Genomic DNA, 23,820 nt, shown 5'->3' with positions numbered 1-23,820 from the left:
GTATCTGGATGTGGAATAGTGAGGATGGGCAGAAGCTGTGGTCAAGCACCTCTGGGCCCTTCATTCACTGTCCAATATTATTCCCCACAGTCTCACCCAATACATAATTTTTTGTCTTCCTATAGATCTCTATCCTTCTCCTCAGAGTAGATACATGTTCCTACTTCAATTCCCAGGGCTAGCAAGAAAAGGACTAGGAGAGGGGCACCTGGGTGGCTCAGTGGGCTAAGGCCTCTGCCTTCAGCTCAGATCATGATCCCAGGGTCCTGGGATCGAGTCCCAAATCAGGTTCTCTGCTCCGCAGGGAGTCCGCTTCCTCCTCTCTCTCTGCCTGCCTCTCTGCCTACTTGTGATCTCTGTCTGTCAAATAAATAAGTTCAACTTATTTAAAAAGAAAGAAAGAAAGAAAGAAAGAAAGAAAGAAAGAAAGAAAGAAAGAAAGAAGGAAGGAAAGGAAGAAAGAAAGAAAAAGAAAGAAGAAAAGGACTACGAGATCCTTCGAAGGAAATCAAAGCTATAATTAGGAGTTTGACCATAGCATGTTCTCACAGTGGTTCATGGTCCTTTTCATCTGAAATTTATGTTATTTTTTTTTCTTTAGTTGACTGTGGAGAACATGCTTTATAAAATGTTAAAAATTCAACTTTTAGTATGGAGAATTCTTCTGAGTCAAATCCCATGTGTCTGGCCTCAAAGTGTGATCTTTTAGAGTCTGTCTGAAAAGGATCAGAAGTCTGACAGCAACAAGAGCAAACACAGAGTTCATGAAGAACTGAGGAAATCAAAGTAGCAGATAATTCTACCAACAAACATCAGGGGACCTTTAGAGCACTTGATATAATCCACAGGTCTCCAAGATCAGTTGGAAACCACTTAAACCACTAAGCCACTGCAGCCCCTGCCAACTGTAACATTTTCTCTTTAATTCTATTTTCTACCTTAATGTATTAAATTATTCCATTAATCACCCTTCCAAAACCACTCCATTTTTTAATACCAGAATAAAAAGAGAAATGATTTGTTAGACACTAAACATCTTTTTCACTCTACTTTGTTTTGGTTCACCTAAAGTTATTAACCATGTGCTTGCTACAAGTAAACAGAGAAGACAGACATTCACAAAGCAGAGAGAAAGAAAAGACAGAGCACGGGTGCATTCTAGCTTCTAGGATGAATTCAGGGTACTCTTTTCACCGGGCAACTCTACCCAGATATTGCAGAAACACCTACATAAAGCCACAGTACTCAGGAGTGAAGCCTTATGGTTGGTACAAACAGCAAAGACTTGAAGGAGTATTATACAAGTGTGATATTTCCTTTCTTTCTAGGGGCTTCTCTCATTTCCCACTCATTTTGATCTATCTCCCGGATGGAACAGATTCTGAATCCAGGAAGGTCAAGAAGGAATCAGAGTTGGGTTTGGAGGAAATGAGCATGGCAGAGTAGGATAAGCAAGCTGGTCTAAGCTTAGAGGGGAAAAGAACTGGTCCATTTCTGTGTTTTTCCTTCAGGTAATCTTTCTGTGCACTTTTATCACTTTGGAAAAAAACACATCAATAGCTAAAATTTAAATACAATATTTACAGGAAAAGAGCTAAGGTAGTCACACACTGCTTTGGGTTAGTTCTTTGTATATAATGCAGAAGGAGTGTCCTCACAAATTCCACATGCCCCACTCACCAAGACTAAGGGCGTGGACCCAACATTCTACTCAGTAACACAAGAAGTTTATTTGCTTGACCCCTCTAGTCTCATCTCTCTACCAGGATCTGTTAAAATGTCTGAGGCCATGGCTGGTATTAGTAGCTAATGATTCAGATCCAGTTATCGTCTTGTTATCACTTTCTTTGAAGTCTTTGTCTTTGAAGACAAGGCAAATAACAGGGTTTTGAAAGAAAATGTATTTGAAAAGAAGTTATAAAGTTTAGCTAAGAAAAATAAGAACAAAAAGGAAATACATGCTAAATTTGATGAAAATAATTTTAGTAACATTCTATTTAAATGCTTCTTGAATACACTTGAATGTCTTTTACCATTAATTCTCCAAAATACTAAAATGTATAAAAACAAACAAACCCTAAAGTGTTACTAAAATAAATATTTCTAATTCTTAATGTGTATTTTGTTAAACACTCAAACTTTTGATGTTTTGAGATCATTAATGCTCAGCTAGTAAAACTCTTAAAGTGAGTTTATATTGAAATATATATCTTATATAGCAATTTGAAAAAGAAAAACTAATTTTGCTTCTTGCAGAATACATGATACTGCAACTTAAAAAAAAACCCATAACACTGAATATTTTCCACTTCTCAATTTCTTTACATTGACTAAGAGTCAAGAGATAATGACATACTGGCCACAAGGTGTATAGTAAAGCACACCATTTATAGAATAAAAAGGCTATTACACAGGGGGAGGGTTAAATAAAGCACATTAGTTGGCCCTCCAATCCGTAACACAGGTTTTACATTTACAAAAGTCCACCTAATTTTACTTATAATGACATTTTATGATAGGGTAACATATTTTAGTTCCACAAAATATATTAACATTGCAAAATAAGCATTTATTTAAAAATATTTACTGAGCACCTAATGTCTGCATCAGGTACTGTTTCAGGCACACAAGACCGGGTGGTGAACAAAACAGACAAAAAAAAAATCTGCCCTCACAGAACATGAAGACACACCACAAAGCTGCATGACAAAAATTTTTAAAAATTAAGAGGATTTGTTGATTTTAGAAGGCCAAGTGCCAAATATCTCTTCACTCCCCGTATGTAATATTCTACATAAGAACAAAGAATGGAAATCCAGCCCTGGAATCTCTTACCTTAAATCTAAGCAACCACTTAATGCATAAATGGAGCAAATAAAAGAGGTAAGGAAAAAAAGCATTGAAAGGTTAGTTGGAACTTCAGGATGTGAAGAGAAAGGAAAAAAAAACAAAGAAAAAACAAGTTAAGCATTCAGCATTAAAAAATAATGTTTCAGTAGATCATAGAAAGAGTGGTCAAAGCAGAATGTGTCATGAACAGGAGGGTTTTTTGATGAAATTATATGACATTGTTTTATTCAAAAACTTTATTAAAGATTTCTTCAAATTCGTGACCCCTAAACACTGAAAGTCCAAATAATAAAAAAAGAATACAGAGTCCCAAAAGAATAACCTTTTACTTGAATTAAGTTAAGAACTGGAGTGGGAAGGAAATCATGTGTTTATTATGCAAGCGGACAAGCACAAATACGATGCTTTACGTTCTAAGTGCCTATTGCGATCAGGTTCTGGCATTACCCTAAGATTTTCTATCAGCAGTTATTAGCCTTGAATAAATCTCAAATTATAAAATTTTAAATATTTTATAAAATTAAATATCAAACTCCAAATAATGCTTATATCAAAATTCTAAGAAAAAGACTTTTCTAAATTCACATTGTATGTTTTCTTTTACCTAGATCTACATTAAATTTACATTTAACCGATTTCTAGCCATAACAGTAGGGTATTTTTTCAGTTTCAATTTGCTTTTGTAGGCATAAATCAACTGTATATAAACTATACAGTTTCACACGTATGTAAATATGTATTCAAAGTCACATTTGATAAGTCAATGCCTTTCAAATCACTGGTTAAGATGAAAGCTTTAAGTAACTTAATACTTAGTGGAAGCTCCAAATAGTTACTTAAGTATAAATACCAATTTAAATGAAATTTATATGCACCTCAGCTTTGATCATGGCAGTATACAGCAGACACTCCAAAACATTTTAAAAAATAGTCTATATATATAAAATGGCTGCATATTCAAAAGCGGTGGAAATGTTAATTCACATGTTACTTTCATCTACACTATTCTTACCCAAAATATTTAGGTAAAATTATTTTAGAAAGATTCAAACTACATGGCTGTTTATACATGTTCCTTCTGAACACTAATGCCAAAGCTTTGCTGATAAATGTTTGAGATAAGGTACCTTAAGAACATGCTGAGGAAATTTTTAATTAGTCATATTAAATCATTAAAAGATTAGAAAAATTATGCCATATTTATTTGCCCAATCTATATAAGGTAGTCTCATAACCGATTAAGTAAATGCAATTTATTTAAAGATGACTATTTAAAACTTGAAAACACAGCACTAAGAAGAAGCAAGAAAGATAAAATAGTTATAGTAGTAAGGAATCTTCAGAACCACAACTGGGCCAAAACTTGGGCTTCTAAGAAAGAAAAGACAAAAGCTTAATTTTCTAAAGAGTTAGTTCCATTATGGGCTACTGTTTTTAAAAGGTTGACAAAAATTATACTTACCTTTACTCCATGTCCAATATCATCTAGAATTGTATAGTCAATAGGTTTTCTAATATAACGAACTGGTCGTTCAAGATTGGCCGGAGCAATAATTTTATGTGTCCTTGAAGTGTTTTTATTGGTAGTCAAAATACCGATCTCTCTTCTTGCAACTTTCTCTTTATGAATATCAACAGTCTGCAAAACATAATATAAACACAACACAAAAATGTATAGCTCTATTATTCAGAAAAATAAAAATATAAATCCTCAGAGATTTAACATCATTTTTCAAATACTTAAACTCCACTGCTAAATTTTGTCCTTTGGGGACCTATTGGCTTTCTCCATTCTTATGCTAAAGCAAGGGTCGCAAATCATGGCTGGCAGACCCAATCTGGCCCACAACCTGTTTTTTTACAACCTGAAGTTTTTGTTTTGTTTGGTTTTAACAACCCAGGAGTAGTGTTTACAAGTTTTAGTGGTTTTTAAAAGTCAGAAAAAGACAATGTCATAACATGAAAATTATACAGAATTCAAATTTCTGTTCCCATAAATAAAATTTTATTGGTCCATAGCTATTCTACTTGCATACATATTTTCACAGTACAGAGGCAGAGATGAGAAGTTAAAACAAGGACTGCATGGCCTGCAAAGCCTAAAATATTTATTAGCTGGGCCTTGACAGAAAAAGTGTGCCAACCCTTGGGTTAAAGCATGCTAACTTTTCCCCAAACTCCATTAATATTTAAACTAACATAATGATTAAGAAAGCCCCAGGTATTAATTTGGTTACATTTTAAAATGACCTATTAGTATAATTTCCATTGGTGTTCAAATGCTTCTTTATTTACCAAAAAATAAGAGGCTTAAAATATACATACAATGTTAACAGTCATCTTTTTACCAAAACAAACCGAAACACTTAAGTTTGCTTAGATTTTAGCATGACAAATATTTATAAAATATTTCATTAATTCATCCTATTTATTAAATGTTCACATAGGATAAATGTGTTTTTTTACTTAGTCTTCTATTTGCTAATAGATGGTGACTTTCTGCACAAACACAGATAACTAATACACTTAAACAGCATTTTTTCAAACAGCAGGTTGTAATTTAGTGGAATATGAAGAGCAATGATTTTAAATAAAAAAGAACAGAAATACTAGACTGTATATACATATATTATTTTTTCCTGAAACATTTATTTATGTACATAACTATATATATAGATATACAGATATACAGAATACATACAGAAATTGTGTATTGGATGCAATGTAAAATATATTTTTTACTGTGCGTTGCAGTCAAAAAAGTTGGAAAAAACCTCGTTAAAATTGTTCATATCTCTCACACCACTCCTGGCTCAAGCAGCAATTAACAGACATTACTTCCTCCCCAGCCCTACTTCACTTTCCCCTGTCCTAAAATAGAACCCGGTAATAACATAGAAATGAAAAGATGATAACCATTATGACAGTATTAACTATCACTTTAAGAAATCTGAAAACGGGGGCACCTGGGTGGCTCAGGAGATTAAGCATCTGCCTTTGGCTCAGGTCATGATCTCAGGGTCCTCTAATGGAGTCCCACACTGGGCTCTCTGCTAGGTGGGGAGTCTGCTTCTCCCTTTCACTCTCCCTCTGTGCTCTCTCAAATGAACAAATAAAATCTTAAAAAAAAAAAAAAAAGAAAGAAAAAAGAAAAAGACATCTGAAAGCGGGGCACCTGGGTGGCTCGGGAGGGTAAGCGTCTGCCTTAGTCTCAGGTCATGATCCCAGGGTCCTGGGGTTGAGTCCCACATCGGAGTCCCTGCTCAGTGGAGAGCCTACTTTTTCCTTTGCCTGCCATTCCCCTGCTTGTGCTCTCTCTCTGACAAATAAATAAATAAAATCTTAAAAAAAAAAAAAAAAAGAAACCATAAGAATGCAAACCCAACTGTCCAGAGTAGAATTCTAAGTTTATTGCAAATTGAACCTTCAATTTCAAATTTTTGTGGTGAAAATATTAACAAATTTCCGGAGAATAAAAATGGGAAAGCGACTTTCCATATCTACATTAATACACAATTACATTTTATACTAAGCACATATTTTTTAACTGTTTGAGAAAACTGATACTTTTTTTAAAAAGCACTGAAAACATCTGATCATGCCTGGGGCCTAGAGACACTTACATACTACTTCTCTGTTCACTTTATATACACACAAACACACATCCAAAACCCACAGATCACTACACTAAGGATAAAACAAAAACCAATATAGCAAAGGAAAATATCTCAGAACTATAAACCTAATGTGGGCTCTTCCAGCTTCCTGGGAGGGAAGGCAAAGTGCAAACAATGAGTTTCAAGAAAATACATCCCTTCATCAGGAAGGATAATTTTCCCAGCACTAAACTTTAAAAAGAATTGGCTGGAGGAATTCTGAAGAGAAAAATGTTGCTTCTTATATTAATTCTAAGTAAAAACTGAAGGCATGTTTAAAACATAATTCTTGACAGCATACATATCCATGGAAAATCAAAAGAATTTAGTTTGGTTATATAATATTCCTAGCTGTCTACTCTAAAATAATTCCTACATCTTAGAAAACGAGAGCAGCTTCTCAACAGCGATACTCTTAACATTTTGATAATTTTGTTGTTGTGGGAGGCTGTCCTGAGTATTGCGTGATGTGAATAAGTACCCCAGCAGACCTGCAGCACTCCCCGGAACCAAGCTCTGAGAACCAAAACTGTCTGACATTGCCAAATGTCCCTGTGGGGGTAAAACTCCCTGCTCGAGAACCAGTGATGTAGAGGAAAGACAAATTCACTTGTCCTTACATTATACCCTCTCAAATATCAATTGTTTCCAAACTTGTTACAAGAGTTGACTTGAGAGATTAATGTCTCTAGTGTCTGGCTACGTATAGATATTCGGTTTCATTCGCTTTTTAAAAACATCTACATAATAAAAGAATAAATGGTTAAGATAACCAAAGAGCATAATTTGTATTCTTGCCCTCTTACTACCACACTAGGCTGAACTGTGAGTTCTTGTGAACAAAATCAAATATATATTCAGAAAAGAGCTACAGTTTTATTTGGAGTCTGAATAACAGAGAACAACAAATCTAATCCATAAGGAAGGAGGAGAAAGTTTGGTCCATAACATTCTGAAATTTTCAGGAATCACCTACTTCAAATTTTTCAAAGCTTTCTCTTGGGGAAAATCATATTCAAATTAGAGTAACAGAATGAACACTCCTCTCTCTATATCCAGCTACCATCCAGCTTCAGCACTCATGAACTCACAGCCAACTGCAAGTATTAAAAGAATTTTTGTAAAGCTCCTATGATGTTTTTAATTAAAAATATGGCTTCTCTGTTTTTCCTAAATCAAATTCATAGCTTTCACTAATCACCACTACATTTGCCTTCATAATATTCTTTGACATTACAAAACTAGAATACATTAAAGTTAAATTTTGAAAGAACTAGTTCAACATTGATATTTAGGAAGAATTTTAATAGTAAGAAAAAAGTATTCCAAATTTGTCCTGGATTTCTGAAATAACTAGTTACATGACAATAAATTTATTCTTACTTAGCAGAGATCTCAGTAACAGGTCTTACCTGTGGCAAGTAAGATATGTGTTTAACACACAAAGATGACCAAAACTAATGCAAGTACACTTCTAATAAACACTATTGTTTTTTGCTACCTGTTAACCAAAAACACACCAAGTAGTATCACTGCAACTGTGTGGACTATTCTTACTGAAAGATCCTTATTAATGTGTGTCTCTATCCTCCTCATTCCAACTGCCGGGTCTGATTTCACATGCTGCGGGCCTCCCCATGACATCTCAGCTCTGCAGTGCTAAACCCAAGGCCTCGAAAACACCTCTTATCACCTTGAGATAGTCATACTGGCTCCCAGCTCCCTTGTAAGCCTGAGACCCATTCTCACATCTCCTTCATGGATCCAAACACATACAGGCCACAACAGATATCGAGAAGGTACTCTATCAAGTACTTTGTTTTAGGATTATCCATGCGCTGTTGTGTCCCATTAACACAGATAATTGAGAGGTGACTGTACTGCACAAGTACCTCAGACCACAGACCATCAGTGTAGGAAAACATCTGCAAACAGCTACAATGGATTAATTCAACTAAGTTGAGTGTTTTCAAATGTTTCCATTTTTTATTAGTAAGTTACTGTTTCAAATAAGTATTTAATTATTTAAATGACAAATATGCTTTAAATTATTCATGTCCCATAAAACAAATTAGTTACTACTAAATGGTAATTTTCAGTTATTCATTTTTTAATAAAATATATAAACTATACATAAGAAGTTAATTTAAGGGGCGCCTGGGTGGCTCAGTGGGTTAAAGCCTCTGCCTTCGGCCCGGGTCATGATCCCAGGGTTCTGGGATCGAGCCCCGCATCAGGATCTCTGCTCAGCGGGGAGCCCGCTTCCTCCTCTCTCTCTGCCTGCCTCTCTGCCTGCTTGTGATCTCTCCCTGTCAAATAAATAAATAAAATCTTAAAAAAAAAAAAAGAAGTTAATTTAAGAACTGTATAAATCCTATTTTTTATGCATAATTACATACTGATAAACTTTAGTACAATTTCCTTAATTTAAAATTGAATTTTGGGGGTGCCTGGGTGGCTCAGTGAGTTAAAGCCTCTGCCTTCGGCTCAGGCCCTGATCCCAGGACCACATTGGGCTCTCTCAGTGGGGAGCCTGCTTCCCCTCCCCTCTCTCTGCCTACTTGTGATCTCTGTCAAATAAATAAAATCTTTTAAAAAAATAAAAATAAAAATAATAAAAATAAAAGTAAAAAAAAATACATCTTTAAAACAAAATCTGCCATTCTTGGGGCAGCTGGCTGGCTCACTCAGTGGAGCATGATCTCAGGATTGTAAGTGCGACCCCCACAATGGGTGTAAGGGATTACTTAAAAATTAAAATAATAATAATAAAAATAATAAAATTGCCATCCTTAAAATACCTAAGGTAGTCCACATCAAGAACCTATCCTAATACTTCTGATGGTGAGTGTGGTATAAATTAGTATACTACTTAATGCTATATTATCATTTACTACAAAAAACGTCTGTCACTAAATAGTTGTATTCTATCCTGTTTGATATTTAGAGAAGGAGTTATTACTCTGTTGTGTTGAAAACAAAACAACTATGTATGTTCCTAACACATCTTCAGGATACATAATTGGTAGAGTCAATGGAATTCCCATCCTCAGATTCTAATTCAGAATAATTTAGGAAATAATTGTTACATCAGAGTAATAGAAGGTTGAGGTCAATGGGGCACAGATTGAGGTACACAGCAAAGTCGGCAGAACAGAAAGAAAAAAAACAAAAATTCATTTGTGAGAATCTCAAAAGAAAAAAGAATTCAAAATGGAAGATAGCTCAGAAATCATCTAACCAGTCCTACCATTTTACAGATGAGAAAACTGAAGTTCAAGTTGGCCAAATGTCAGGCAAGTCAGCAGAAGAACCAAAATAAAAACTCGATCCCTGACCTTCCCCATTCCCAAACCTATGGAGAAAAGAGCTAGTTCACAGGAGGCTACAAAGTAAGAAAGTTCTTACCGAGGAGACAGGAAAAAGATACTACACTAAGGAAAGAAATAAAATACCTCAGAGATCTGTTATCTCCTAGTTGTCAACCAGCCTACCAAGACAACCCTTACAGAATAACTCTGGACCAATCAATCCAATAAACATGTAATCTTGTCTTTGACCTGACTGAACCTCCCTTTCTTTGCTTCTCTCCAAATTCTCAAAACCTAATATTTTTGCTCAAATTCAAAAAAAAAAAAAAAAAAATCTAGTCTCAAGATATTTGTAAGAATTTCCTGGCTCCCTCTAAAAATATAATATTTTTAATAAAGCATAAGAATAATAAAAAATGTAAGTATCAAACATTTGGAAAAAAAAAAAACAGTATTTTAAAACAAGGGCTTGCAAGCTATAGCTTACAAGTCAAATCTGCCCTGACTGCTTTTTTATCACCAGCTAAAAATAGCTTTTTACATTTTTAAATAGTTGTTTAAAAACATACACACAGGGGTGTGTGTCTGGGTGGTGCCTGGGTGGTGCAGCTGTTAAGCAGCTGCCTTCGGTTCAGGTCATGATCCCAGGGTCCTGGGATCGAGCCCCGCATTAGGCTCCCTGCTTGGCAGGAGGCCTGATTCTCCCTCTCCCACTCCCCATCCTTGTGTTCCCACTCTCGCGGTCTCTGTCAAATAAATAAATAAAATCTTAAAAAAAAAATACACACAGAGAGAATATGAGACTGATACCACATATCTGGCCCACAAAACCTAAAATATTGACTTCACAGAAAAAGCTTGCCAATCCTTGTACTTAGAGTATTTACTGAGTATTTGCTTTGTAAACAGAAAACGTTTTCTCATAATATAATTTTTCAGTTCAAATTCATTTGACTTTTTAAAAAAGATTTTATTTATTTATTTGACCGAGAAAGAGAGATCACAAATAGGCAGAGAGGCAGGCAGAGAGAAAGGGGGGAAGGAGGCTCCCCGCTAAGCAGAGAGCCGGACACGGGGTTCGATCCCAGGACCCCGAGTTCATGACCTGAGCAGAAGGCAGAGGCTTAGCCCACTGAGCCACCCAGGCGCCCCTCATTTAACTTTTAAAACAAAGGACTCTACCTATATATTAAACATAGCTGAAAAATATTTCAATCCTTAAAGCAAATAATAAAAAATATGTAATTTTTAAAAATTTACTGATTTCTTAGATATAGCCTCCATCACCCCATTTCTCTTATTCAACCTCTCACTCAACATACTATTTTGTATAGACTTAACAGGTCTATACAAAAAAGCTGCAGATAACCTCACCCATCCAGGGACTGTTCAACTCCAAATGAAGATGATTCAAAACAAATAAAAATATAAATAAATAAATAAATAAATAATTGTAAAAAAGAAGATTCAACATATTCAGGGCTCTGACTCAGGCCCCTGTTATTTCTGATCTTCTAAATCTCTATCCACTTACCCTTCCCATTTTTCACTCATTCCATTAAAATATTTTAAAAGACCATACTAATTAGACCTACTCATTATATGCAGATTTACGTGCTGCTCAAAAATAAAATGTCCTGGGCGCCTGGGTGGCTCAGTGGGTTAAGCCGCTGCCTTCGGCTCAGGTCATGATCTCGGGGTCCTGGGATCGAGTCCCGCATCGGGCTCTCTGCTCAGCAGGGAGCCTGCTTCCTCTCTCTCTCTCTCTCTCTCTCTCTCTGCCTGCCTCTCCGTCTACTTGTGATCTCTCGCTGTCAAATAAATAAATAAAATCTTTAAAAAAATAAATAAATAAAAATAAAATGTCCTCATTAATGAATACATGATAATTACAACTTAAGGTGGACTTACTCACCTTTCTCCTCAAGACTGCTACCTTCTCTACCAAAGTAGTACAGAATTATCAAAAAACAGATGACTATTGCAGAGCCTGGACGGCTCAGTCAGGAGAGCATCCGACTCTTGACCTCAGGGTCATGAGTTGGACCATGCCACACACTGCATATGGAGATTACGTAAAAAATAGATGATTACCTTTCACTGTCATTTGCTTACTGTCTACTACCTTCACAATCACTCCCATTTTCTCTTACAAATAACAAGCTGTTCATCCTCTTTAGGAACTCTAATATGTTCATTTTTCTTCTGTATTCGCACTTTTCTTCTTTCTTTTTTAGGTCCTTTACTAAGACTTCAAACACGCAAAAATTTTAAGACTTTCAAACTTCAAAATTCTCTATCAGATTAGCAATTTGTCAACATTCCTCCTATAGAAAACTAAGTTCATCTATTTCATCATTATTGTTTCCTCCAAGGGGTCTCTGCAGAATAAAATGTACATCTCATTCATTAAAACTCACCAATTCAAAAAAAACAAAACAACAAAAACAACAACCTCATCAATTCTTTTGGGGTTTTGTTTGTTTTTTACTTTAAGAGACACAGCACTGCGACAAGCAGCAAATCATACAGTCTACAGGAGTTTATTTATTTTTTTTTTTTTTTAAAGATTTTTATTTATTTATTTATTTGACAGAGAGAGATCACAAGCAGACAGAGAGGCAGGCAGAGAGAGAGAGTGAGAGAGGGAAGCAGGCTCCCGGCTGAGCAGAGAGCCCGATGCGGGACTCGATCCCAGGACCCTGAGATCATGACCCGAGCTGAAGGCAGCAGCTTAACCCACTGAGCCACCCAGGCTCCCCAGTCTACAGGAGTTTAAATGGGGGCGGCATCTGGGTGGCTCAGTCAATTAAACCTCTAACTCTTGATCTCAGCTCAGGTCTTGATCAGGTTCATGAGTTCAAAGCCCTGCACTGAGCTCACACTGGGCAAGGAGCCTACTTTAAAAAAAAAAAAAAAAAAGTGTAGGGGCACCTGGGTGACTCAGGCTGTTAAGCGTCTGCCTTCAGCTTCAGGATCCTGGGATGGAGCCCCAGATCAGGCTCTCTGCTCAGTTGGGAGTCTGCTTCTCCCTCTGACCTCACTCCCGTGCTTTCTCTCCCTCTCTCTCTCAAATAAATAAAATCTTTAAAAAAAAAAAAAAAGTGTTTAGGGGTTCCTGGGTGACTCAGTTGGTTAAGTGGCTGCCTTTGGCTCAGGTCATGATCCCAGGGGCCTGGAATCAAGTACCCCATCTGGCTCTTTGCTCAGCAGGGAGCCTGCTTCTCCCTCTGCCTGCCACTATCCCTGCTTGTGCTCTCTCATCCTCTCTGTCAAATAAATAAAATCTTAAAAAAAATAAATAAATAAAAGGTTATACGGAATATAAAGAAAATGTTACAGTAGTAAATTCATATTTAAGATTAAATTTAGTATTAAATAACAACAAATCCCTCTAAATTAGTCTGAAGGAACTTTCAAGTAACAGAAATAATATGAGTATCTGATTTGATTATCTGGACTATATTTTATTTAATTATACAAGTTAATTTTCAGACTTTGAAAAATTGTTTATTAGTCAATTTCAGAAGAGTCCTAAACTCTTAAGATAAACAAAAAGAAAATATAATGTCCTTTTTTATAATGCACATCTTAAAACTTGTTATTCCAGAAGAGTTCTAATCATTTAGTTATAAAAGAGTGTTGAATACTACATCAAGGGACGCCTGGGTGGCTCAGTCAGTTAAGCTTCTGCCTTCAGCTCAAGTCATGATTCCAGGATCCTGGGATCAAGTCCCCACATGTGGCTCCTTGCTCAGCAGGGAGCCTGCTTCTCCCTCTGCCTGCGACTCCCTGTTTGTACTCTCTCTGACAAATAAATAAATAAGTAATCTTCAAAATAAATGAATACTATATCAAGTCACTCAAAGAACAGTGCTGAACTAGAAAATCCCAAAGATCTCATCAAAGAGAAGCAGGCAGATCAAAACTTTATCTTTTTAATGTTTTTTAAAATTCATTTTGCAATTACAAATTCGCTTTTCAGTGAAGTATTTAAATGGCTCCAAAATACAAAAATGGATATGAAAGTAATGACATATACATGCAACATAATGCAGCCATTGAAAATGTTTATGAAGAGCTTTTAACACCATGGGAAGATGTCTGATAATCATGGGAAGATATCTGTTATCATAGAAAGTTAAAAGAGTAAAATCCAAATTCTATACATAATACAATCACAGCTACATTTTAAAAACTATAAGAAAAAAATATTGGAACAAACTAAAGCAAAGTAGTAAAGGTGAAAAGTTTGAACAGTAGAAAAAGGTTTTTTTTTCCATTTTATTGTTTCTATATATTATGAGAACATATTTTAAAATGGAAAAAGTATAACATTAATTTTTTTTTAAGTTTTATATAAGGATAATTTCATAAGTTCACTTAGGTTAATATGTCCATTATGTAGGTATGGTACCATCCTGGTAAACAAAAATCCTACCAGGAGCATATGTGCTGCCGAAGTGAGCACAAAAATCCTACCAAGAGAAAAAAAAATTAAAGAATTGATAAGGCTATCATATTAATGTCTTTTAAGAAAGATAAAGAAACATGAAATCTGGTAAAAGTTGGAAGAAACCAGACAGATTTTTACCTCAATGCTGATTATTTTCATAGGACTACTGAATTTTAATAGAAACCATTAAAATCTTCTTCCCTGTCAAAATCACAGAGAAGATAATAACTCCACAAAAAGAATAAAAAACAACGTGATACTGAATTTGTATTTTCCAAATCATATGTGTGAGTAAATCACACAGTAAAGGCTGCCAGCATGATACAGATAGCTTATGTTTAACAAGGTTCCACAGAGGCAAAATAGAAAAACAGTGTTGTCTCACTTGAGAAATATGATTGATTGAAGATTCCATCCTTCGCAGCTGGGATGCCTGAATATCCAGCATCTGTAGGACATTGTTGGCCAAGGTATTTATCAGATAGGCAACACTTGCTAAGGACTGGGTGGTGTAGGCTTTGGTTTCTTCTAGAGCTCGCTGCTTATCTGCTGACTAAGGGGGAAAAAAAATCATTAATTTTAAGATAATCCATTCTATCAATCTACTCTACAAAAATACTCACCAAAACCATTGTTTCCAAATCTATACACCCTAGTTAAAAAGGTTCTGAATGTTAATTATCATTATCATGTAAACCCAACAAGTACTGAATGAGTTGACTAACATTTTCATGTTGAATATGTACCTCTTTGTATAGATGCAAATAAAATCCTATACCCATTATTTTAAAAATGAGATCCACTGGATATTTTGAGCAATGGCAGCAGTATATAGCTTCTCAAGATTACTGTTTGGAAAGGTAGCACTGATTTGAATATATAAATTCTGGCATCCATTTTCCTACTTTCCTGAATTTGTTCTTTCCTTCCCCTCTAAGTATGAAATCTGTCTATAATGTAATATCTCATTAAGGTAATAATAATTACAAAACAATTATGATAATGAAAAGTAAAAATAACAAAGTAAACAAAAATGGGTACAATGCTGTAAATAATGAGAAATTAAAATAAAAATAATTAAAGGGGCACCAGGGTGGCTCAGTCAGTTGGGCATCCTACTCTTGATTTTGGCTTGGATCATGGTCTCAGGGTCATGGGGTCAAGCCCCACATTGGGCACCATACTCAGTGCACAGTCTGCTTGAGATCCTCTCTCTCCCCACCTCAACCTTCTTCTCCAATGCTAATAAATAAAATAAATCTTTTTTTTTAAATAAAATAATCAAAGAAATCTTTCTTCTCAAGCATTTTAAGTGTCACAACTCTGTAAGACATAAATTACTAAGTATGAAAACAGAGTGCACGGTAAAAAGTGGTTAATTCATCATTTCCAAGGCCCCAAGGCAAAACAATGGTACAGATATATATTCTATGCTGCTAAATGCAGGACACCATCTTACTGTGCCAGTACTGGATAAAGACTGTGGTTCAGTAGAAAGCACACAAGCCTCTGAATCAGAAATCTTTTATCTTCATGTAGGCTCTACTATTTACTACAACACATCAGTTTGGACAAGAGTAACAGTTTCTCAATTTCCTCAGTTACAAAGCAGAGGAAATAAACCTCCATATCAACCATTCTAAGTAGTGTGAACACCAAATAAGATAATGAATGTAAAACCACTTTCTAAAACTACAAATCCTTCTATGTAACAACTGTCATTATCTCTTTGAGTGGTCATTAACTGTTCAAAGTCCACCATGTTCCACTCTTCTCTCCTATACAATAAAGGAATCAAAATTAACAATCCCATATATGTTTTTCCAGGGAGAGCAAAATTCTTTTGAAGCAGCAGCAGTCAACAAAATAATCAAATCATACCCAGTTTAACGTGCAAAGAGTTAAGGATAACTATATTAGGTTTTTTTCTTTTCTATTCTTTTCTAATCCGTAGTAATTTCACTCTCTTCAATACTTGAATTAACAACAGAGTTGAAACCAAATTTGGCTGAAGATAAATACTTCTCAGAAAACACGATAAAGACTTCTAGATTCTGGTTGTGCGTTTAAGGAGCTTAGAAGTCACCATTCCATCCTAACAAGTGAAAAGCTCAACACAACGAAAAAATCAACGACTTTTCTTGAATTCATAGTAAAAGCAGCAAGTCATTAATTCTTTTCAGATATTACTCTAAATCAGAGTATTCACTATAGAGAATAATTCAGAACTGAAACAATTTATTTGACAATATACTTCTTCAAAGGATCAAGAGGACAGATATTTGGGTAGATATAATTATTTCCAATGCACCCTTTTTTATATTCATGGTATCTGAGATTTTCTGAAAAGCAAATATTATCATTTCATGCTCCACTTTTGTTCCTAGTCTATGTGTGAAATCACAGAGCTGATTGATCTGCATCAAAGATATGAAAGACCCTTTTTAAATAGGCTTTGTGTGTATCTACTTTTCTTTGGAAGATTGAGGACCCTGAAATGTAAAATGTATGAAGAAAACCTAAATAGAGATGCTGTTTGTGGCTGACATAACACTGATATAAATCAACATAAAGTATGTATTCAAGGCATCACTGAAGTAACACAAAGGAACACTCTGAATTTTATAAACATATTGCTATAAACATATCAATCTTTAGGAAAAAAAGTTGGCAATCCATTAAAATCCTGATGTATCTTCCTAATGGCAATTATGTCACAAAGTCATGAATATATAGAAGTCCTAAATATCAGCTGATGAGATTGAAACAAACAAACAGAAAACTTCAGATATCAAAGTATAGCTAACTCTTTCCTAAAAGGGTATACATTTATTTTATATCCACGTTTACTAAATAATTTGCCTCAGTCTAGAAAACCAAAGAAAATACAACTCTCTGGTCATTATATGAGAAGAACAAGAATGCTTCTTGATTGCTTATAATCTGTCTTTTGACCAGGGAGCACATAGTGGATTTTGAAGTGCTTTATTTGGACTATGTATGGACTTAATATATTTTATTTAATAAAACTATACAGTTTCTTATGTATTAAAAGAAAAAAATATTCCTGGAACCCTTGAGAGGAGAGGACACAGGTGATATGATCACTATAGAAATCCAAAAGAACTGAGAAAAAACCTCTTGGACCTAATAAGACATTACAATAAGATGGCAGGATACAAGGTTAACAGACAAAAGTCAATTGCTTTCCAGCAGTGAACAAGTGGAATTTAACATTAAAAACACAATATAATTTATATTAATAACAAAAAATATAAAACATGTAAGTATATATCTAATAAAATATGTGCAAGACTGGGGCACCTTGGGGCGCCTGGGTGGCTCAGTTGGTTAAGCAACTGCCTTCGGCTCGGTTCATGATCCCGGAGTCCCTGGATCGAGTCCCACATCAGGTTCCCAGCCTGATACTCCCAGGGAGTATGCTTCTCCCTCTGACCTCTCCCCCTCATGCATGCGCGCTCTCTTTCTCTCAAATAAATAAATAAATAAAATCTTTAAAAAAAAAAAAAAAGACTGGGGCACCTGGGTAGCTCAGTTAGTTGTTTGCCTTTGGCGTGGGTCATGGTCCCAGGGTCCTAGGACTGAGGCCCACGCTGGGCTCCTTGTTCAGCAGGGAGTCTGCTCCTGCCTCTCCCTCTCCACCCCCACCCATCATGCTCTTGCATGCTCTCTCTCTCAATAAATAAAATCTTTAGAAAAAATTTTTTAAATATGTGCAAGATCTATATGAGGAACACGGCAAAATTCTGATGAACAGAATCACAGAACTCAGTAAATGGAAAAAGAGTCTATGTATGGGTTGGAAGACTCAATATTGTCAAGCTGTCCATTCTTCCCAAACTGAAATATAGAGTCAATGCAATCCCAACCAAAATACCAGCAAATTATTTTATGTTTATCAACAGATTCTAAAATGTATAAAGGGAGGCAAAAGACAGAATAGGCAATACAATATTAGAGAACAACAAAGTTGGAAGACGAACACTACTCAAGTTCAAGATTTACTCTATAGCTATAGTAATCAAGACAGTATGGTACTGGTGAAAGAATGGACAAAAAAGTTCCACGGAACAAAACAGAGAGCCAAGAAATAGACCCACATAAATATAGCCAATTGATCTTTCACAAAGGAACAAAGGCAATGCAATAGAGCAAAGATAGTCTTTTCAACAAATTGTGCTGGATATCTAAATACAAAAAAAAAGAAAAGAAAGAAAGAAAAAAAGAAAAGAAAGAAAGAAAAGACTCTAGATACAGAGTTTATACTCTTCACAAAAACTAACTCAAAATGGATTACAGACATAAAAGTAAACTGGAAAATCATGAAACTCCTAGAACACAACAAAGGAGAAACTCCTAGAACATAACACCCATATCTGGGTGACCTTGGGTATGGCAATAACTTTTTAGATACAAAATCAAAGCCATGATCCATGAAAGAAATAATTCATAGGCTAGATTTCATTAAAATTAAAAACTTCTACTCTACAAAAGACAATGTCAAGAGAAATATTCAGGAAAAATAAGACAAGCCACAGACTGGAAGAAAATATCTACAGAAGACACATCTGACAAAGTACTGTTACCCAAAAAATATAAACAACTCTTAAAAATCAACAACAGGAAAAAATTTTCATTAAAATATGAGCCAAAGACATTCACAAACACCTCATCATAGAAGATATACAGACCGAGAAATAAGCACATGAAAAGATGCTGCATGTCATATGCCAAATGCAAAATTGGTACAGCCACTTTGGAAGACAGTTGGTGGTTTCCTACAAAACTAAAGATACTCTTACCAGATGATCCAGTAATCCAGCTCCTTGGTATTTACCCAAAGGAGATGGAAACTTCTGGGTACACAAAACCTATACATGAATATTTACAGTAGCTCTATTCATAACAGCCAAAACTTGGAAACAATCGAGTCTGTCCTTCAGTAGATTAAATGAGTAAAAACTGTGGTATATCATACAATGGAAAACTACTCAAGAACTAAAAAGAAATGACTTATCAAGCCATGAAAAGACATGGAGGAACTGTACATGCATATTACTAAATGAAAAAAGATGAATCTGGGGATGTCTGGTGGCTTAGTCAGTTAAGCGGCTGCCTTCGGCTCAGGTCATGATTCCAGGGTCCTGGGATTGAGTCCCACATCAATTGCTCTGCAGGGAGCCTGCTTCTCCCTCTGCCTCTACCTGCCACTCTGCCTGCCTGTACTCTATCTAACAAATAAATAAATAAAATCTTAAAAAAAAAAAAGATGAATCTGAAAAGGCTACATACTGTATGATTCCAATAATATGACATTCCAAAAAAGGCAAGACTATGAAGATAGTACAAGATCAGTGGTCTTCAGCGGCTGGTGAGGGGAGGGATGAATAGGTGGAACACAGGAAATTTTTAGAGCAGTGAAAATACTCTGTATGATACTGTAACAGATACGTGTCATTATATATTTGTCAAAATCCACAAAATATAAAACACAAGTGAACCCTAAAGTAAAGTATGGACTTTGGGTGGGTAATAATGATGTGTCAGCATAGGTTCAACTGAAATGTACCAATCTGGTGGGAGAGGGTGGTATTGAAATCTCTGTAGCTTCCTCTCAATTTTGCTGTGGATCTAAAACTGCTCTAAAAAAAGTCTTTTTTTTAAATATTTTATTTATTTATTTGACAGAGAGAGATTACAAGTAGGCAGAGAGGCAGGCAGAAAGAGGAAGGGAAGCAGGCTCCCTGCAGAGCAGAGAGCCCGATGCGGGACTCGATCCCAGGACCCTGAGATCATGACCTGAGCCAAAGGCAGAGGCTTTAACCCACTGAGCCACCCAGGCGCCCCTAAAAAAATAGTCTTAAAAGCAAACATACAAACATACATTCCAGGATTCTGTTATCAGCTACTTTCAAGACAGGCATATCTATGTCAAATTTCACAAATGTTGATGCAAACAAAAGATGTATAAATTGAAACAGATGCTTACTACAGAGAATGAACTGATGCCTACCTCGTGGAGGCGGGCTGGGGGATGGTGAAATAGACGAGGGGACGGAGAGTGCACTTGCGATGAGCACTGAGCAATGTAGAGAGAGAACTGCTGAATCCCTACACCTGAAACTAATACAACACTACATGTTAACTATACTAGAATTAAAATTTAAAACTTATTATTTTTTAAAGATTTTATTTATTTATTTGAGAGAGAGAGAAAGCATGAGAGGAGAGAGGTCAGCGGGAGAAGCAGGGAGCCCGATGTGGGACTCGATCCCAGGACTCCAGGATCACGACCTGAGCCAAAGGCAGTCGCTTAACCAACTGAGCCACCCAGGTGCCCCTAAAACTTATTTTTTACGATTTTATTTATTTGAGAGAAAGCAAGCAAGCAAGCAAGCAAGCACAGGAGCAGAGGGAGGGGAAGAGGGAGAGGGAGAGAGAGAGAAGCAGATTCCCTGCTGAGTATGGAGCTGGACACAGGGCTTGATTCCAGGACCCTAAGATCATGACCTGAGCTGAAATTAGATGCTTAACTATATGAGCCACCCAGGAGCCCCTAAAATTAAAAATAAACTTTATTTGAAGATGTAAAGATTATACTGTCATTAAACTTACAATATTTACTTAAAATTAGAATTATGCTTATAAATTACACCATAAACTGAAATTTATTTTTAAGAATTTAACAAGGATACCCTATAAAGATAACAATATTCCAACTCTTCTATTCTAGCTAACGTTTGCCAAAATTTTTCACACTATGCCTAAACAGATTATTCAAACAAGAGCCACAGATTGTAGGATTTTTAATGTATCAGATTGTATCTTTTCAAGAATTATGAGTGATACTAAATCACTCATTCCCAAATGGAAGTTCATGGATATTCTCTTTAATAAATTTTTATAGTGTTTTAATCTTCATAATAATCTATTTACAAAATTTTAAAATTCACACATTAACATTACATAATATAAATTACCAAATAACTAAGAGAAAAAGCAAATTCAGCACTGCTTTGAGATTCAATTATGTTAGGCGCAAGTTATCCTACTATAATTATAAAGTAAATTAATGAGATAAAAGAGGCAAACTTAATATATACATAATGCACTCACACCAAATGATGACCAAGTATACATTACACTTGCTGTACAAATTAAAGTGTTTTGTTTTTTTTTTTAGATTGTTATTTATTTGACAGAGACACAGTGAGAGGGAACGTAAGCAGGGGACGTGGGGGAGAGAGAGCAGGCTTCCCACTGAACAGAGAGCCTGATGCAGGGCTCGATCCCAGGACCCTGGAATCATGACCTGAGCCAAAGGCAGACACTTACCTCCTGAGCCACCCAGACGACCCAAAAGTTTTTTTTATAGAGTCTGCGATTGCTTAAAGAATTTGAAGATGTAATTCATCCCAAGAAACCACCATAGGGCAAGTTCATCATAAACAAAACAACCAGTAAACCTACCACCATATTTGGGGCGCCTGAGTGGCTCAGTGGGTTAAGCCTCTGCCTTCGGCTCGGGTCATGATCTCAGGGTCCTGGGATTGAGCCCCGCATCGGGCTTTCTGCTCGGCAGGAAGCCTGCTTCCGCCGCTCTCTCTGCCTGCCTCTCTGCCTACTGGTGATCTCTCTCTCTGTCCAATAAATAAAAAATAAATCTTAAAAAAAAAAACCTACCACCATAATTAAATTTCAAGGACAACAGAGTTTTTGCAAAGTATCACCCAGGACATTACTGTTTCTGACTTATTTTTATTCATTTAGTAGTTTTGTTTGTTTATAAATCTGCTACATATTTATAATTGTTACAAGAGAGCTGTAAGTGGTTTATATCTAATTTTATGTTTGATCATTAAATAACATTAGCATAAAAATTAAATGTATTTTTCAAAATAAGTTAACACAAGAAGTCAGATTTTTTTCTTTCCATATAAAAGGGTCTGTCCTTGGGATGCCTACGTTGCTCAGTCAGTTGAGCCTCCAACTCTTGGTTTCCACTGGGGTCATATCTCAGGGTCGTGGAATGGAGCCCCTCGCGCTGCACTCTTGTTGTAGAGTCTGCTTGAGAGTCCCTCTCCCTCTTCCCTGGCCTCTCCTCCCTCACCAAGCTCTCTCTCAAATAAATAAATCTTTTTAAAAAGGTGGGGGAGGTCTGTCCATAAGCAGACTTGTCCTTTACTCAAGCCTAAGAATTATGATATCAGGCCGGGGGTGCCTGGGTGGCTCAGTCAGTTAAATGGCCAACTCTTAATTTCAGCTCAGGTCATGAACTCTAGATCCTGAGATGGAGCCCTGTACCAAGCACCACCTCTGGGCGTGGAGCCAGCTTAGAATTTTCTCTCCCTCTTCCTCTGTTCCTCCCATAGCTTGTGCTATCACTAAAATGGGTAAAATCTTAAAAAAAAAAAACAAAAAACACTATGTCAATTCATATGTAAATGTAAAAAAAAGGATGCAAATACAGTCCTGTAAACATTAAGGTAATAGCTCCAGAACACATGCAGAGTAAGGGAGATAAATACTTTTTTCTTGGTCCCACAGAGTAAGATTACATTCAATGAAGTAGAAATAATTCATTAATCTGTGATACTCATTCTTACACAAAATTCACAGACAAGTTAGCAACTATTTTCATTAATAGAAGAGGCAAAAATCTTGGGGCACCTGGGTGTCTCAGTCAGTAGGGTGTGCAGCTTCTGGTCCCTGCTCAGCTCATGATCTCATGGGCTCATAAGACTGAGCCCACTGTCAGGCTCTGCACTCCACAGGGAGTTTGCTTGAAGAGTCTCTCCCTCTGGCCCTCCCCGCAACTCAGGCTCTCCTGCTTTCACAGGCTCTCTTTATCCCTCTCTCAAATAAATAAATAAGTAAATATTTAAATAGAAGAGCCAAAAATCTGGTTCTCATAAACTGTGAAACAAAAATAACAAAAACTGACCTATAGAAGTAAATGCTGAGTATGAATGCTACAATGAAAGAGAGCTGTGTGGCCACTGTTGACCAAAAAAAAAAAAAAAAGTTCAATGCAACATATTTACCCTATATATAAGACACTCTGCTCAGAGCTGAGGAATTTTAAAACATTGTATCTGCTCTCAAGGATCTATTATGGGAGAAAATTCACACGAATTAAACAAGATGAGTAAAAACAAAAAAGTACAGTGAAATAAGAATATATGCTAGGGGCACCTGGGTGGCTCAGTCGTTAAGCATCAGTCTTCAGTTCAGGTCATGATCCCAGGGTCCTGAGATCGGGCCCCACACAGGGCTCCCTGCTCCAAGGGAAGCCTGCTTCTCCCTCTCCCACTCCCTCTGCTTATGTTCCCTCTCTTTCTGTCTCTCTCCCTGTCAAATAAATAAAAATCTTTAAAAAAAAATTCAACTTGCTTTAAGAAAAAAAGGAGACTATGATAGGTGCTATGAGGAAAATGGCAGGTTGAAAACAATGTCAATTATGTCAAATGCCTAGACAGATTTTTAACCAAGAAAAAAAAAACTGGATTAATATAAATACACAGCT

The 23,820-nt window shown here is 36.1% G+C and overlaps 1 protein-coding gene across 28 annotated transcripts in view; it reads right to left on the bottom strand.

Moving 5' to 3' along the window:
* The window catches only part of ABI2 (abl interactor 2), a 127,791-nt gene that overhangs the window by 36,011 nt on the left and 67,960 nt on the right, over positions 1-23,820 (bottom strand). For 15 of the 28 annotated variants that reach the window (XM_047720828.1, XM_047720825.1, XM_047720827.1 and 12 more), the window contains exons 2-3: positions 14,659-14,826; positions 4,313-4,489 (exon numbers count right to left, since the gene is read on the bottom strand). In XM_047720828.1, the coding sequence (XP_047576784.1) occupies positions 4,313-4,489; positions 14,659-14,826 (345 nt within the window). Of the gene's footprint in view, positions 1-2,835; positions 2,854-4,312; positions 4,490-14,658; positions 14,827-23,820 lie in introns of all 28 variants that reach the window. The other 13 variants (XM_047720823.1, XM_047720822.1, XM_047720803.1 and 10 more) reach the window with 1 other exon arrangement.

This window comes from Lutra lutra, chromosome 3, assembly GCF_902655055.1.
Source record: "Lutra lutra chromosome 3, mLutLut1.2, whole genome shotgun sequence".
Lineage (NCBI taxonomy): Eukaryota > Metazoa > Chordata > Mammalia > Carnivora > Mustelidae > Lutra > Lutra lutra.
Note: the sequence above shows the minus strand (reverse complement) of the source record. Positions and strands in the feature narration are given on the sequence as shown.